At 38.7% G+C, this 18328-nt stretch overlaps 1 protein-coding gene across 3 annotated transcripts in view; it reads right to left on the bottom strand.

Moving 5' to 3' along the window:
- Positions 1-18328, bottom strand: part of TNIK (TRAF2 and NCK interacting kinase) — a 393469-nt gene that overhangs the window by 117354 nt on the left and 257787 nt on the right. For all 3 annotated transcript variants that reach the window (XM_049628573.1, XM_049628571.1, XM_049628572.1), the window contains exons 5-7: positions 13592-13702; positions 9962-10052; positions 7632-7762 (exon numbers count right to left, since the gene is read on the bottom strand). In XM_049628573.1, the coding sequence (XP_049484530.1) occupies positions 7632-7762; positions 9962-10052; positions 13592-13702 (333 nt within the window). The remainder of the gene's footprint in view (positions 1-7631; positions 7763-9961; positions 10053-13591; positions 13703-18328) is intronic.

The raw sequence follows: 18328 nt of genomic DNA, 5'->3' as shown, positions 1-18328 counted from the left end.
TTTATTTTTGAGACACAGAGAGACAGAGCATGAACGGGGGAGGGGCAGAGACAGAGGGAGACACAGAATCGGAAGCAGGCTCCAGGCTCTGAGCTGTCAGCACAGAGCCCGACGCGGGGCTCGAACTCACGGACCGTGAGATCGTGACCTGAGCTGAAGTCGGACGCCCAACCGACTGAGCCACCCAGGCGCCCCCCAACAGGCATTTTCAGACCCCATTTCCCTTGCTGCCTCCAGTTCGGAGTATAGGAAAGCTAAACCTGCTTATCCAGACTTCCCTGCAGCCAAGGATGGCAGGTAAGGATGTGAGGCAGTTCTGGCCAATAAGACACAGGCACACAACTTCTGGGAGCTTCTGAAACGTTTTGTTCTTCCTGATACAAGTGACAAATACAGATGATGTCCTGACAACTCTTTTCCACTTCTTAGTGCCTTGAATAAAAACATGGTATCTAGAGTTACAGCATCCATCTTGCAACCATGAGGCAATAAGCCAGCAAATGAATTATGACAGGGCAGAATGGTAGGAGCCTGGGGTTTGAATTAATCAATGAGTCACTACACTAACCCTGGACCGCCTTCCTCTAGACTACTGATGATGTAAGAAACAGAAGTACAGCCAAAAGCGTCTTTAGTGATAATATGTATACAGCGATAAATTGATGAAACATATTCTGAGAGCAGGAAAACGGAGAGGTCCCAGTTGTTAGGTGAGCCTGGATTTACTCCCACAGGAAGCAGGAAAAGTCAGCAAAGTGAGAGGTTTCTTTTATTCAGTACATAGCACCTCAGATCCCCTCTTAAGTAGCTTTCCCCCAAGTCCCAAAACAACCCCTTCAAACCAGAGGTCACACCATCCCAAGTCCTGTGCAACCTCTGTCACATGACCAGGCCAGAAACTGCCTCTTCTTTAAGGCCTCATTTGATATCATCATAAAGGTCTTTTTTTTTTTCTTTTTTCTTTTTTTTTCTCTTCTTTTTTTTCTTTTTTCTTTTCTTTTTGCTGGGGTTCTCTTCTTTTCCAAAAGGAACATTTACATTCCTGACCATTCGTACCCAGAGCTGCTTGTAAGCTACGCTTAACTGCCCATGCTAGACAGCAATAAACGTCCTTGACGGGACTTGTTTTAAGCCTTTGGATACATTAGCAAGTCCCAAAGACACTTCAGAACTTAAATACGGGAGAAAATGTTCCAATTACCACTGGCAAGACAGATCACAGGAGACGAGAAAGGGAAGAGGGAGGAACAAGATGGGGAGAGAGTCAGGGAGAGATAAGTTTCCTTCGTGGCCATGGTGTGACTCATTTTGGCAGGAGCTGGGTAATTCATTATTCTAGAGGCGCTGCTCAGCCTGGCCTGTGGCATGATTAATAGCCCAGTCCTGTGTGCTTTACAGACAGAACAGAGACGAATTCTAGAGCCTCTGAGAAGGCAAGCATGCAACTTCTGGCTGCTGGGGGGCCCGCTGGCATGCAGGCAACTTGGACACAGCATAAGAGCATCTCTTTTGGGGCTGGGTTGCCCAACACATGAAGAAAAGAGCACTTGCTGATGGCTGACCCCTTCGCGGCACAGTAAAGAGCCCCGTGTGCTTGAAGAGGCAGAAAGAGCTCATGCAGTACAGACAGACAGACCTAGATTTGACTCAGCTCTGACACAACTAGCTTGGTGACCTGGGGCAAGCCACATAATTCCTCTGAGCCCAGTTCCTCACCTATAACGTGAAGAGAACACCTACCTTGCAGGGTTAATACCAGAACTCAATAAGGTGGTATAGGTACAGTGCTCAGCACGTTGACGTGCAAATACTGGGTATTTAACAAACTCTGGTATGGTTGTCATTGACCGGCAGTTCAAGCAGCACACCTGCATCAGGTAAGGTGGCAATGAGCTCTGGTACTTAAGGTACTCAAAGGAGTCACTGGGATGATGTAAGCTTACGGGAAGAAACGGGAAAGGGCGTGTTCTTCCTCCTTCAGCCCTGTGGTCTCTCTTCATGGGCAGAGCCTACTAAGAAGCCAGATGGAGTGCTAGCCCCATTATCCCAAAGCTCAGGGTAGCAAGGTAGTCTAGACTTGACAAGCAATAGCTCAATGACGGGCACGGCCAGTAGAGTGGACTCTACCAAGATTCACAGAGAAAAAAACAGTCTTCTGTTTTGTGAGTTATTGTTATTGTCTTTGTGGAAATGTTCAAGCTGGAAAAAGGAAATTGTATTTATTGTGTGCGGTCTCTAAGGGAAGCACCTTAATCCAGAGGCAGAAGTTATGGATAAGCGGATTCTGACTCAAAATAGGCAGACAATTAAAGATGTGTCATACAAATATGAGGTTTGAATCTTAGGATACTGCTGGTTTTTTTAGGTTTAAAAAAAAAAAGGCCCCAAATGGCAGTCCCTTCATATGACACACAAACACAAATATTAACTATCATATGTTGAGTAGCTACCAAGTGTTAGGCATGGAATTAACCCCTTTGTATATGGTAGCTCAGTTTATTCTAATACAACTTTGTCATATACAATTTACTATTTCCATTTCATCGAGGTTCGGGAAGGTTTCAATAACCTCTCTGAGGTAATGGAGCAAATAGGAGGCAAAGTGTACATTTTAAACCACTCCTGTCTAACTTTGAAAGCTTGACTCTGAATTCACTATGTCATACGCTTAGATTCTACATTAAATATAAACAGCCAAGGTGGTGGGTCACTCAGGGTCACCGAGGGTGCTGAAGCATGGGTTGTGACTAATAATTCCATTTCACACATAAAACAAACTGAAAGCGGAAATCTCCAGTCCCTTGTTCATCTACATGTGTTATCTGTTGGAAGGGAAAATGTTAGAACAGCTTTATCACCTTCGGCTGGGGACCGGCTTGCAGGCCAGGGGAGGTGCTACTGTGCCTCACTGAGGAATGTCATACAGGTGGATGTGAACACAGAGCCACAAGGGATCTGGTTCAATAGCGATTTCAGCCTCTTACTGGTGATAATAACATGGTGTCTGTATCATCCTTTCCTCCTTCCAAATAAGGGTGGTGCCTTTGAATCTCAGTAGACAGAGGCCAGGCCTTGTTTGAGAATACAAATCTCATGCTGCAGTCTGAATATCGCTCTCTCACATCACACTCTGCGTGGATCTTGGTGACTCCCAACGAGTCAGATTTCTCCTTCCATCCTGCCTGAATAAAGCCAAGTATCTGTGACACAGGAGAATGAGTATTTGCCCTACAGCCAGAGCACAACACTCACCTAAACCCTGGAGGAGACATCTATGCCTGCAAATGATCCACAGCACCTGTGTGCAAAGTCTCATAAGCAGAGTTGAGGTGAATGACACAGAACATTAGTGCAGGTGGGGCCAGAGGATGGGGGGGTGGGGGTTGAGGGGCTATGACATGTCACTGGACTTCTCTTACTTACTAATTTAATATGAATGCAAGGCCAACTTATGGGGTGGAGTGAGCAGGACAGCAAAATATATAAAATAAAAATTTTAAGCTCTCCACCCCCATATCATCCATCCATGGGGCAGGGGTGAGTAAGACTGTATCATGTGCACATGCTGTAAGCTGCTCTTTGTGTCTGACACTCTGTCTTGGGATCTGTCCACTTCAGCACGCATGCTACCCCCTTGCTTAAATGACTGCATGGTTTTCCACTGGACAGATGCTCTTGTCTTTATCCCACCAGTTCCCTATTGCTGAGAATTTGGCTGCAGAAAGCTTTCATTAACGAGTAATTCTGTTAAAGCAATAGATACATAGGACTATGAAATACTTGACAACCCCCATCCAACTGAAATGAAATTCAAATTTTAAAAATAAGAATTTAAACAGCTTAGGAAGTTTGAACCGTTTTATTAATTTTAAATCTTTTGAATGCTTATTATTAAATGAGAAAGCTTCCATTATTGCCCTACATACTTATCAGAGAAATGAAACCTTTCCTTTTGCTTGAAGTGTTTTGACAGAATTTCTGAAAACAAGAAAGAAAGGGCCTCTAGGGGGAAAGTGAACACACCAGGCATATGAGATTCTGGTACTCCTCCTTCGAATAGGGGTTATTTTCAATCAGTTACTTACCGTGCCTGGTAGATATCAGACAAAACTAGATTGCAAAGAAAACCATGAGCTCTTCAGACTACTTTTCTACAGAGGCCTTTATTTTCTTGAGTTGCTGTAGTTTTAGAAAAATTTACAGCAGTCTTTAAACATATCTTAGACAGATAGTAGATGGTAATCTATAAATAATAAAACAATAAAACAAAACTATTCTCTTACATTTTGTTTTCATTTCATTTCATTTTTTTTAAAGCTCATTTATTTATTTATTTTTATGTTGAGAGAGAGAGAGAGAGAGAGCGAGCACGAGCAGGGGAGGGGCAGAGAGAGAAGGAGAGAGAGGATCCCAAGCAGGCTGTGCTGCCAGCACAGAGCCTGATGTGGGGCTCGAACTCACTAACTGTGAGATCATGACCTGAGCTGAAACCAAGAGTCGGATGCTTAACCGACAGAGCCACTCAGGTGCCCCAGTTTTGTCTTTATTTTAAATTTTTTTTTTTAACGTTTGTTTATTTTTGAGACAGAGAGAGACAGAGCATGAACGGGGGAGGGTCAGAGAGAGGGACACAGAATCTGAAACAGGCTCCAGGCTCTGAGCTGTCAGCACAGAGCCCGACGCGGGGCTTGAACTCACGGACCGCGAGATCATGACCTGAGCCGAAGTCGGCCGCTTAACCGACTGAGCCACCCAGGCGCCCCTGTCTTTATTTTAAAGGAAGGCCCCTGTGACATCTAATAAAGCCTAGTGGCTTTCAAGTCATCTTTTGTTCCAAACATACCCCTAGGTGGAAAGTATCGATAGCACATTAGAGCCCAAAGTGTCGACATAAGTTTCTGAGGTTGGAATATACAGCTGGGTCAAACGGACTACCAGATGCACAGTACTGAACGCCTGAACCTTGATGGGGTTGCAAACTAACTTTATGTGTCAAAAACTGCATGTACAGACCCAGCTTAGTTAATTCTTTACAGGTGGTGGGTATGTAATAAATATGTGCTGAGTGAATGAAGAAATGGTTTTGAAAGGCAACATATTGTCACGTTGTCTCCTGGTGACAGACTACATACCTAAGAATGGTGAAGAGAAAAAAAGGATACAATCTGGTGCCAAGAAAGAAGGAGAAAGATTATATTTACAGAATCACTGCTTCTCTAGTCCACTGTAAAAGTGTGAAATGGTTGAAATAAATCTTCAAAGAACGCTCAAGCCTTCCTTTTTGCCCAGTCTTCCTAACTTAACCCTTTAGTCATGATCCTTCTTGTACCTCTGACAATGACCGGGGAGGCTCATGTTCTTGCCGTGGCTTCTTCCTCCTTTTGTACCACCTGCATTATAACAGTCCTGATGAATTAATTCTCACTAAGGTCTAAATGACTAATATAGCGAACCTGTTCCTCATCAGGATTCCTTATTTTTTAATAAAAGACACAGAAATTAGTCTTAACTTTATTAATGTTTCAGGATACATTAATACTTTAATAGTCACATGGACTTTCCAGTATCTCTGAAATCACCTTCTGCAGCATGATCCCCCTGTGGTTACTCATACACCAGGCTGTGTCCACACCTAGAATTATGCATTGGGCTCAAAAGTCTTTTGCTGATTCCAAACTATATTCCTTAGCCTTACTCTCAGGAAAGAGGACCAGAATATCGGTTTAATTCTAAGCTTTGGCTTTGCCAGAAGGAAGTCCTCTTCTACATTATTGAAAACAGTGAAGTCACAGGGATCTATTTTATGTCACAGAAAATAAATGCCACATACAGAACAACTACCCAAAATACTTAAAAGGCTAAGCCAAGGGTAAAAGTTTGAAACACCCTGATTCTCTATGGTATGTTATAAAGTAGTTTAAAATATCTGTGGCCCAGAAGTAGTCTAGTTAGCACTTGTTAAGTATAACTACTGTTTGAAGAATTGCTTATAGAAAATTATGATACACATATCTGGCCTGGGACATATATTTTGTAGTGGCTCCTCTGAAGGGATTTGCAAATTAAATTATTTAAATGTGCTTATCATTAGCAGTTTAAATAAATGACATTTATTTTGGCAAGAGATTAATTTTTAACTTGGCAGCTGTTTTCAGACAGATTGTTGTCAGGTTATTACAGTGCCTAACTTTGAAAGAAGGAAGAAATGTACAGGAGATTATTTTGGTTTTAGACTTTCAGCTTGCATTTCTCCAAAGAGGCAAATAATTTCGTCCATGCCCTACGATACTGGGTCCCAAAGACATTGCAATGTTGGCATCTTTGTGACCTGATTTCAATAATAACCCCACATGTGGAGAACTAAAAATGTTCTTTAAAAGAGGAATTCTTCAAATATACTCTTCAGAAGCTGTTTTGTTGGTAAATTGGAGATTTATATAAGAGCACATCATAGAGGAGCAGGGTAATATATTGGTAATATACTGAAAAGAGATTTGCAAGATGGGGGCTCAAGCCCCAACTCTGAGAAGCCCACTAACTTGGGGGTATACTTGCCAAGACCTCCGGCCTCAGTTTCCCATCTTCAAGAGAAGGGTATTTGGAGCTGACTACTAAAGTCCTTGCATGAAAAGTCCGTGCACCTGTGAAACCAGCCTCAGTAGTGTCAGGTTTTGCCCAAGGTTTTCCTGTGGTCTACACAAAGGCCACAGGGTATCTCTTCATCTATTTCCCCGTCTGAAAACTCACAGTTCCTACATTCCATTTGCCTCCAATTTTAATATTTCAACTTTCAGCCACAATTCATGACAATAATGTCACCTGACATTGCAGCTGTCAATGGGATAGTAACCCCAAATTATGTTTTATTACTGGCTAGCATAATGGAAAAGAGGGAGGCTTCTTGAAGAAGGGCACAACTACCACCATCTAGTTAAACACTGCTTTGAATTCATGAGCAAATTGCCAGTTTATGATACAAGGTAACAAGCCACCAATCGAATTTCAATGGAACACTACAACAGGCTACAGAAATACCATAAGGTAGCTACCAACACCCCACTTCATTCTCTCTCATTGAAAAGAAACCTCAAAAATTAAACTTTGAGCAATGGAGAAACGAGGAAGTCTATTTTTAATCAGAAAAGACCCAAGACAACACATTGGCCTCTTTTAGCATAAAAAGCTCTCAGCATATATATCCTTCGCCAAAAGTTTAAACATTAATCAAAATAGAAATCTATTGTTTTTTCAAAGTTTTAATTTAAGTTCCAGTTGGTTAACATGCAGAATATTATTAGTTTCAGGTGTACAATCTATTGATTCAACGCTTCCAGAAGAAATCTATTTTCTAATAAGAAACCAGACTAAGTTCAAGAGAATATAGAAAATGGTTTCAACATTTTTTACAAATAAGCAACCAGATATAATGGGTCAATTCATGAAAAAGATTCTCACTTGAATGTCTTACCATTTTAAATTCAAATAATGCTTTTCAGTTCTCCCTTTGGATTACATAAATCGTAAACCCAGGATTATATAAATTCTAAACCCAAAGGCACATGAGAATTCTCCCACTGCAAGATTCAGGGCAGGATGTGAGACATAGTTTTGAAACAATGAAGAAGTCATACCTTGAAATCATATGTGGCATCTGGGTTTTCATCACAGGCAATAACTTCTGGTGCCATCCAATAAGGGGTCCCAATGAAGGTATTTCTCCTGCCCACTGTTCGATCAAGCTGGGCACTGACTCCAAAGTCCACTATTTAAGAGAAGACAGATGCATGAAGTCAATGTCCTTATATGGTGATAAAATGAATGTGCATTTTTTTTTTTACTGTGGCAAAATAAACCCAACATAGAATTCACAATTTTAATCATTTTTAAGCGTACAGTTCTGTGTCATTAAATACATTCACATTGTTGTGCAACCATCCCCACCATCTGCTTCCAGAACTTTTCTGTCTTCCCAAACTGAAACTCTGTACTCATTAAACAATAACTCCTCATTCTCTCCTCCCCGCTCCCCACCCCTGCCCCTGGCAAGCACCATTCTACTTTCTGCCTCTGTAAATCTGGACTACTGTTGGTACCTCATATAAGTGGAGTCATACAGTATTTGTCTTTTTGTGACTGGCTTATGTCAATAAGCATAATGTCATCAAGGTTAATCCGCATGTGTCAGAATTTCCTAACTTTTTAAGGCTCAATAATATCCCATCGTATGCAGGTGCCACACTGTGTTTATCCATTCATCTGCTGATGGGCAACTTGGGTTGCTTCTTCCTTTTAGCAATTGTGAATGTTTATTTTTAAACTCTGTGTATAAATGGATAAAGTATACCAATGAGGAAAGCACAAAATGCTGTATTTGGTTAAACCAAGGGTCTGTAGGGACCAAAAACAGGTGTTGAATAAAAAGCAAGCTTGTTTGCCATAAAGGAGAATACTTAGAGGATACAAAGGAAGTGGTTATGAGCCAAGTTTCTAGAGTCAGACTGCCTAAGTTTGCATCCCATTTCTGCCACTTACTAGTGATGTCACCTAGTGCTAGCAGATCAACCTCTTTAGGCTTCAGTTTCCAAATTTATAAAATGAGGGTGATGGTATTTACATAGAGTTGCTATGATGGCAAAGTGAGAGAAACTATGGAAGAGTGTTGTGTACAGGGCCTGACATAATATTCTCTCAACAAGTGACTGTTGATTAATGATGAGTGAATATTCTGAGGATACATTATCTAGCCAGTAAACACAAACATATGTACATGCACGCACGTGTGTACACACACACACACACACACACACACACACACACACACACACACCCTGCCTACAAAATGTATGCTTTTGTTTTAAGCGGGAATTACTCACAAGATGAAAGTTTGGCCCCAAATGCTAACTAAGAAAAAAATGGAAATTATGTATTTTAACAAAGAGGCAAGAACAAATGTTTAGGATATAAACACAGGAGATATTTCAATCTCTTAGAAAATAAACAATCATATGGGCAATACCTCCTTTCTAGATGACAAATTGCATATCCTAGAGATAGCTGTCAATCCATGCCCTTACTCATAGACGCCAAGCAGGCAAATGCATGTGGAGATTCTCTACCTTCTCTTCCCACCAGATTGTTGGAAAGAAGCACCAAGGAGAAGGGTTGCCTCACAGATAACTCTGGCAAGTGGAAGTAGGATATCCAGCATGCATACAAAGGAGAATACTGAACACCCATTTTGTGCACGTGCCCTAGGTAATAATGAAGTCGATGAAAATATAATGTAAAACATATGGGAATATAGCAGGAATTCATTATTCTAAATGTGTCTAACAGGATATTTTTCAGTAAACAAATGGGTCATCACTTTCTGTTATAGCAGCAACAAAGTCAACAAAATGGTAAGATACAGGAAACCATTTCAAGGTCAGTCACTTCTAATCTAAAGGGTTTTGCTTAAAAAAAACCTCATTTTGGGGGGCACCTGGGTGGCTCAGTCAGTTAAGTGTCTGACTTAGGCTTAGGTCAAGATCTCACAGTTTGTGGGTTCGAGCTCCGCCTCAGGCTCTGTGCTGACATGTCAGACCCTGGAGCCTGTTTTGGATTCTGTGTCTCCCTCTCTCTCTGCCCCTCCCCCACTCACTGTTTCATTCTCTCTCTCTCAAAAATGAATAAACATTAAAAAAAATTTTTAAGAATCTGAATTTTTTTCTACGTATTGATTAAGCAAATGGTTCTGTCTGCTATATTGTATACCAATTCACTCAAGCACTTTTAGAAAATGTTTGAAACAGACAAAAAAAACATTTTCCTCTTCGTTCTGTAGTACACTGACCTCCAAATTCACAGTGAGTGACAAATTTATATTCATTAAAAACAAAACAGAATGGAAAAACAATCAGCTGTTGAAATAATCGTATCAGTTCCCTCAATTCCTAGGCTCACTGGATCCTGTTCTTACCTAGTTTAACTTCTGCGTTCTCAGTCAGCAAGACATTCTGCCCTTTAATATCTCGATGAATCACTTTATGCTGGTGCAGATGACTCAGCCCCTGGAGTAACAGAGAGTTGAAAAGGGTTAACAGGACAGAAGGCAAGATGCAAATAAACTAGCTGGGTTGTCAGTGATCCAAAAAAGATGTGAACTCACCCAGAGAGACTTTTGTTATCAGACTCACATCTTTCATATGTGTACAGTGCTGTTCTAAACTAGGCAACTGATCAATATAAACTAAAATACAGAAGCAGTCTTTGCAACGCCCGGTGCTGTATTAATGAACTGCTTGCATATCAGCATTGATCTCAGGTAGCATGGACCCAAGTGGACAATGATGTGGCTCTGGCATGCACGAGTTTCGGCTGATGGTACTGAGAAAAGTGAGGGCTGACTGCATGTGCTGGTTTGTAACAGAGTCTAGAGTCTCTTACAGAAAACTAACCTGATTTAACTAAGTACTCCAGTTTGTTTTTTAAATCAATATCTGAATTCAAAAGTTAAAAGTTACATTATAGTGTATAATTTTAACTAAGCACAACGAAATATTTCTCAGTCCAGACAAGAAACTTCCCATTGCCTTTAGCCACAGTGCCTCACATTAAAAAAAGAAAACAGCAATTTCCCTTTCCTTTGTTTGGCATTCATAGCTGTCATCTTTAGTGCTTTATGATATTTATGACTTTGTGTTCATTATATGAAATAATTATGTGGTGGCATCCAAACCTGATTGTGTTCCCCTTCTCCATGAGTTACTCTCACTTTGGCTTCTCTGTGGTCTGAGTTCTAAAAATCTACAGACTTGCTCTAAGTCAGACAAAGCATAACCTAAAATAATCTCAAATTGGTGTCTTAAAGCAAATTATGTCATGCTAACACTTGCTCATCCAAGGTATTTATACTCAGGTATTGCCATTTTATTATTTATACTTTTATGTCTTTTAAATTTTCCTGCATAATGACAAAACCCTGGTATGAAAAATGAAGTTGACATAAAAAAATTCTAAATATCTGAATTCCCTTGTTGAAAAGACTCATCAGAAGAATATGGATGTTCAAAAAGATCAATGTGTATGTTCAGGAATATCAGTAAACATAAACCATGAGAGTTTGAAGCACTGGCTTGGGTGCTAAAAAATTACCTTTCTTATCTAGTCAGGTTAGCTCAAGGTGGACATCAAGCAGATTAAAATGTTTTACAGCATCTTAACATCCCATGAATTCTTAAAAGAGGGACTGAAGATCCCTTGGCCTCCTTCACTACCAGAGCTTTTGGAAGCAGGTACCAGAGCACACAAGTGAGCCAAATGCCATATTTTATGACATCGTATGATGCATGGAGGGTTATCTCTGAAACTTCTTGTGATTGAGTGTCTCTTCCAATGAGTCACCTTATCTCAAATGCCAGTACCTTTTGGGAGAACGTATTGGAAGAAGGAAGAAAACAGTTTTCACACATTCTACCCAAGCATTGAGGGAGAATCATCAGGTGATGATCCTGCTGTTTTCAGAACCCTGGAGAGCACATGGTGGATCCCCAGGGTTCCCCAGCAGCACAGAAAGGTATATTGCAGAACCAGCCCTGAAGACCCAACAGATTCTTGGCACCACTGGGTGGTCTCGAAGACTAAATAACCTTTCGTGCTTTCTCTAAATGAGTAAAATTGTAAGTCAGAAATTCAAATGAAGTTGACAAAAAGGCACCTCGATCTTTGAAAATAAATGTCAGATTTGAAGGACAGCAGCAGCCATACCTCCTTGTATCCCACTCAAATTTTGTTTTGTGTTCTTTTGCCCACCCCAAGCCATGGAGAGCTTATCCTATGTTTGCTCTTAAGAGCTTTATTTTTTGTGTTTTTCACCTTTATGTCTCTAATCCAGGTGGAATTAATTTTTAAGCAGGATATAAAGTAGGTATCAAGTTACATGTTTCCACACGACTATTCAATTAACCAAGCACTATTTACTGATAAGGGCACCCTTCCCCCATGCACTGCAGCACTTTCTTTGTCATAAATCAGGGGTCCATATGAAGTGCATCTGTTTCTGAATATTTATCCTGTTCCTTTGGCCATCTGTGTATTTGTGTGACGATACCTCATTCTGTCTTATCTACTCAGTAGCTTCATAATAAGTCTTGATAACTGGCACCATAACTCGTTCAGCTTTGTTCTTCTTCTTCAAGATTGCCTTGGCTATTCTTGGCACTTTGCATTTCCATTTAATGTTTTAAAATTCAGCTTGTCAAGGGGTGCCTGGGTGGCTCAGTCAGTTGACCGTCTGACTCTTAATCTCGGCCCAGGTCATGATCTCATGATTTGTGGTTTCGAGCCCCACGTTGGCCTCTGCACTGACAGCTCAGACCTTATTTGGGATTCTCTCTCTCTCTCTCTGCACCTTCCCTGCTTGCACACTCTCTCTCTCTCTCTCTCTCTCTCTCTCTCTCAAAATAAATAAGTAATTGTTTAAAAAATAAAGCTTGTAAATATCCACAGATACACCTAGAGAAATTTTGATAGGGAGTTCAATGAAACCACGGATCAAACCGGTAAGAAATAACATCTTTACAATATTCAATATTCTTATCTGTGAAATGGTATATACCTCCATTTATTAAAGTCTTCTTTAATTTCTCTCACTAATATTTTGTAGTTTACAGTGTATAAGTCATTCACATCTTTCTATAAATTTATTTCTAAGTATATGCTATTACAAATGTTATTTTTATGGGTCCATTTTCTTTCTTCCTTTCTTCCTTTCTTCCTTTCTTCCTTCCTTTCTTTCTCCTAATGTGGTTTCAATTTCTTAATGCCTTCTATCCACCCACCCATCCATCCATTCACAGCACATAATCTGTCTCTCAAAAGTGTATCTTGGGCACATCATGAAAATAGTTTTAACTTTTATTCCCTTAGATTAAGAAGGCAGAGCTTATAAATAAATTATGATTGTGAAGCAGATCTAGTAATAATGCTCAGTAAACGTACAATAGACTCCATATTACTAGCAAGAGATAAATAAACTAGTCTGACTGAACCCTGACCAATTACCTTCTTCCTGAATTGAGTTCAGTACATATGATACTATTGTCCAGATTGCCTGACTGAGATTAGTGGGCAAAACTGGACAAATATACATAGTCTTATCCAGATATTTTGATTGATTTAAGTGACAACATCTCAAAGAATTTTTTTTTTTCATTTAAAATCAGTTAGACGAGGTTATAAATGCTGGAATGGTTAATGTCATGCAATTCGTAAACTATTTTCATAAATGGAAAATTCAAGTAATCGAAAAAGCTCTAAAAAATTCATTTCCTAAGTGAAACCTTATCTCTATGATCTAAAATCATATTTCTAATTGAAAACACCATTGGAAATGGTTAAGGAAAGTCAACCAATGTTAACCCCCCAAATGAGAGTTCACATGGCCTGATCAGAATGACTCTCCCTTCTATTGGAGCAGACCACAAAACCACCACCACTGCCATCATTGTTAGAATAAAGCTTTAGAAAGGTCTACAATACTTTTGTGAATGTCAGTGGAAGGTTGGTACAAAGTCCAACACCTCCCAAGATACTCCATGTTGTCACTTACTCGTAAGATCTCCCTGCAGATGTACGCGATCCACTCTTCCTTCAACGTGTTACCTTTTGTGTTCTTGATCAGGTCAGTGACAGAGCCAGCACCACAAAACTCCATCACCAACTGGCAAAGGAAGCAAACATACCATAATTATAATTATACTTCACAGCTTCCACTGGGTTAAGACAGCATAAGTCATTCCAGTTGGCTGCTTTAGAATGCCATTCCTGTAAGGAACAAATGATCGTAAGACAATATATAAAACATAAACCTATATCTTAATTTCTTTCCAAAATGATGGAAAAGAAAGATTATTTTTAATTTTCCAATCTGAAAATTATAGTTGGAAATTGAGGAAAATCTCCATATTCTAAGTATTTTTAAAAACAAGGGCAGATGTATTTGAGAATATCTCTGCAGTTTTATCCAGCAATTGATCTCATCTCTCCTACAAAAGCGGATCATTCTCCTGTCTGAAAGAGCTATGGTTTTCTAGGCAGTCCAACATTAGGACAATAAAGTGTAGGCTGTTTATGCTATTGGTTTGTAAGTGGCACTGTAAGCTGTCAGAGTGCAGACTATCTGTTTTTAATTAACTTCAGCAAATGTTCCCGGGAGGTTAGACACATCAAATAAATTCGATAAAAAATAAGCCTTAATTTAGCACCTTTCATCCAAAAAGCTTCAAGTTCTCTATAAATATAAATTCATTACAGCACTCAGCAACTTTATCGAATAGGCAGAAAATAATCCTCTCCCTTATTTAATAGAGAAATAAAGACTAGAAGAGGGAAAACAATCCATCTGATTTTACACTCATTTTCTAGGTTGAGGAAACATATCCATTTCCATATTTTCTCCCTTTTCTTAAAACTAAAAGAGGTCTTCTACAAATGTCATCTTATTAAGTACTTATATATTTTTTGTAATTATATGAAAAGAATTCAGAATAACTAGCAATCAATCTCTGACTAGACACTAGAAACAGAACTAAAATGGATCCATAAGAAATCACATTGACGGTTTTGGCTTTGTCCAAATGTCCATTCCCAACATCAACACCATGGTTGCCTAATAGAAACTCAGTAAAACTCTGAAATGAGTTTCATGAATGAGTTTCCAGTGCGTCTTCTGACTTGTCTTATGATTCCACAAATGGCAGGAAATGCTACCATCTTCTCCAGACTGCCAAGGGAAGTAAAGAGACCTATTAGAAGTTTCTGTAAGGAAATTTGAGAAGTGCCACAGTAGCTCACACTGCAACCTAAAAAGAGTTGCAGAGTTGTCATATATGATAGCCAGGAAGCTATAGGAGACCACAAGATCATGTTAGAAAGAACTCAAGAATCAACTTGAAGAGGTTCTCACTGGCCAACTATGGGATGATTTGAGCATCAATAAAAGTAACACCTGCAACGGCTTGAAACACATTAAATGTGCCTAACTAAATGCATTAATAAACAACCTTCAAAAAGAATATATATAACTGGCTCTGTCTTATTTTGAGACTGGTAAATAAAGGGAAAGAATCAAGAGTTTATACTGCCAATCTTAGACAAGTTTTACCACTGGATAATTAAGTACTTAAGAGGTAAATTTTCTTTTCATAAACAGCAGGCATTCCATGCAATAAATGAAGAGGACATAAGAGAATTAGAATATTACTATTTCATAGCTCCTAAATAAAAAATTTAAGCACTGATTATCAATGGCTGCTAACACTAAAATAAATAAATAAATAAATAAATAAATAAATAAGAAGTAACCAGACAGGATTTGCCTCTTGATTAGAATAACAACATCACCTAAGAAGTAGCCTTGCCAAAAACAAACAACAGTAAACAAACAACCGAGAATCTGATCAAGTGTTTAGTTCCAACTGCCAAATTACAAAAAATTCAGAGTACTGAGGAACATGTTACCTCATGGGGACACAATCAAGAAAACCTAGAATAGAAAACTCCATAGGGCAAATGACCCATTTGCTTTAACAAATAAATTGCAAGAAGGTAAAAAGGAGATGGAGGGGATATCTATAGACTTAAAACCATTAAAAAAGATATACCAACAATGTGCAAAGGATGCAACTTATCTAAATATGATTTTTTTTAAAAAGCTGTTAAAATTGTTGAGGCAATTAAAGCTTTGCATACAGACTAGATATTTGATGATACTAAGGAAATATGAGGTTTTTTTAAAAGTGTGATAATGGTACTGTTGTTATGTAAAAAATTCTTATCTTTTAGTGAAACATACTGAAATATTATGGATAAAATGATATGATGGTCTTTTCTATAAATGCTGCTGGGACAACTGAATATCCACATGTAAAAGAATGATGTTGAACCCTGACCTCATACTATACAAAAATTATCTCAAAATGGATCAAAGACCTAAATATAAGAACTAAAACTATAAAACTCTGAGGAGAGAATACAGGGGTAAATTTCCATGACCTTGGACTTGGCAATGGTTTCTAGCTATGACAATAAAAGCACAAACAACAAAAGAAAACACAGATAAATTGGATTACATTAAAATTAAAAACTTCTATGCATCAAAGGATATAAACAAGAGAGTGAAAAGAAAACTCCCAGAATGGGAAAAATATTTGTAAATCATATATCTAATAAGAGTCTAGTATCCAGAATATATAAAGAACAGATCAACAACAAAAAAATAAACAACATAATTTAAAAATGGGCAAAACACTTGAATAGACATTTCTTCAAAGAAGATATATAAATAACCTGCAATCACATGCCAAGATGTTTATCATCAACAGTCATTAGGAAGTTGTAAATCAAAACAATAAGATACCACTCTATACCCACTAGGATGGTTATAATTTTTTTAATAAGTCAGAAAATAACAAATGTTGGCAAAGATGTGAGAAATTGGAGCCCTCATATACAGCTGGAGGGAATGTAAAATGTTGCAGTCACAAACAGTTTAATGGTTCCACACACATTAAGTTAACATAGCATTGCCATATGACCTAGTGATTCCAATTCTAGGTATATACTCAAAAGAATTGAAAACCAAGTATTCAAACAAAAACTTGCATCAGAATGTCCAAAGCAGCACTATTCACAATAGACAAAAGGTGGAAGTAACAAAAATGTCCACCATTGGATGAATAAACAAAATGTGGTATATCCTATAATAAAGTATTATTTTGCTATGAAAAGGAAAGAAGTACTGATGCCTGATACAACATGGCTGAATCTTGAAAAGATTATACTAATTGAGAGAAGGACCAAAAAGGCTCTATATTGTATAAACCCACTTATATGAAATATCCAGACTAGGCAAATCCCTAGAAACAAAAAGATTAGTGGTTGCCAATGGTTTCCTTTTGGAGTCATGACAAAGTTCTGGAACTAGATAGTGGTAATGGTTGGACAATACTATGTACTTAATGCCACTAAATTATATATTTTAAAATGGTTAAAATGTTAAATTTTATGTTATATATTTTTATCAGAACTTAGAAAAAGAGATATAATGAAAAGATATGTTTCAAAATAATAGAAGGGAAGAAGTGGGTAAGCATATGGATGGGCAGGATTGGTCAATGATTGATGGTTTGGGGACTAGTGTTGCGCATACGAGTGTCCATTATATTGTTCTCTTTACTATTGTGTATTTGGGGGATTCTCTACAATACAAAGTTAAAGAAAAATCCCATTGTGTAGCAAACCATGGTTCAATGGTGGCAGGATAGACTGAAGAAACATCCTTGGGTTGAAATATTTTCTCAAGTGAGCTGAATATGTTTGTGCTCCTTTCTCTTCTCAAATCTCATTTTGACAAACACAGTGACCAGACCTCCTATGAATCCTTCCATTGCTCCCATATCAGCAGGAGAAAATGTCCCACCGCTGAGCTCTATTAGGCCACGAAATTATAGTTCCCAAGGAAAGCAGTGGAAGCCCAGTGACTCTAGTCTTTTAAAATTAGATTGGACAAAATACTTTCAAATATTCAGTAGGAAACAATCCTGCTCTAGCCAGGCACTAATGTCAGTGATTTCTATAATTTGCTTCGCTATTCAGCTCTAGCTGAAGGCTGCTGAATTCTTTTCATCTCACTATGGAATGAAATGATTGTTAAATTATGTAATGGGATTTTTTTAAAAAAGAGAGAAAGAAAGGAAGAAACCAGCATTTGCTAGCAACTGGTTCCTGCAGCCACACAGTGACACTGATAATTACTGCCACCACGCAGCAGGGACCCTCCCTCATCACAAGTAACCTCATCACATTAATAAACAGAAACAGGGCTCAACATGCCAAGCCCAGCAGCAATAAGTCAATAACTTCACATCTCACAAGCAAGAAATAATGGATCATTAATATTTTCCCCCAAAGAAAGTTCTTGAAGAGTTGACACTGGGGCAACAATACTTGCTAACATTAACTGAGAATTTGCCATGTGCCGGGTGCTGGGCTTGGTGATTTGCAGCTACTGATTCATTAATACGCCATTTCCTCAATTCCCTTTTCCTTATTCACTTAGAAATGAAGCTTAGTAATGGTCTGCAGCCTTATCCATGGTATATCTACTCATTAAGTAAGCAGAGCATGTTGAAAGAATGGTGCTCTCTCAAGTACTAGTTATGTGACCCTGGGCATGTATGTTCTCTAACCACCCTGGGCTCAGCACCCCACCACCATCACTATAAAATGCAACGTAAAACAATAAAATAAAATAAAATAAAATAAAATAAAATAAAATAAAATAAAA

Source organism: Panthera uncia, chromosome C2 (assembly GCF_023721935.1).
Source record: "Panthera uncia isolate 11264 chromosome C2, Puncia_PCG_1.0, whole genome shotgun sequence".
Taxonomy (NCBI): Eukaryota; Metazoa; Chordata; class Mammalia; order Carnivora; family Felidae; genus Panthera; species Panthera uncia.
Note: the sequence above shows the minus strand (reverse complement) of the source record. Positions and strands in the feature narration are given on the sequence as shown.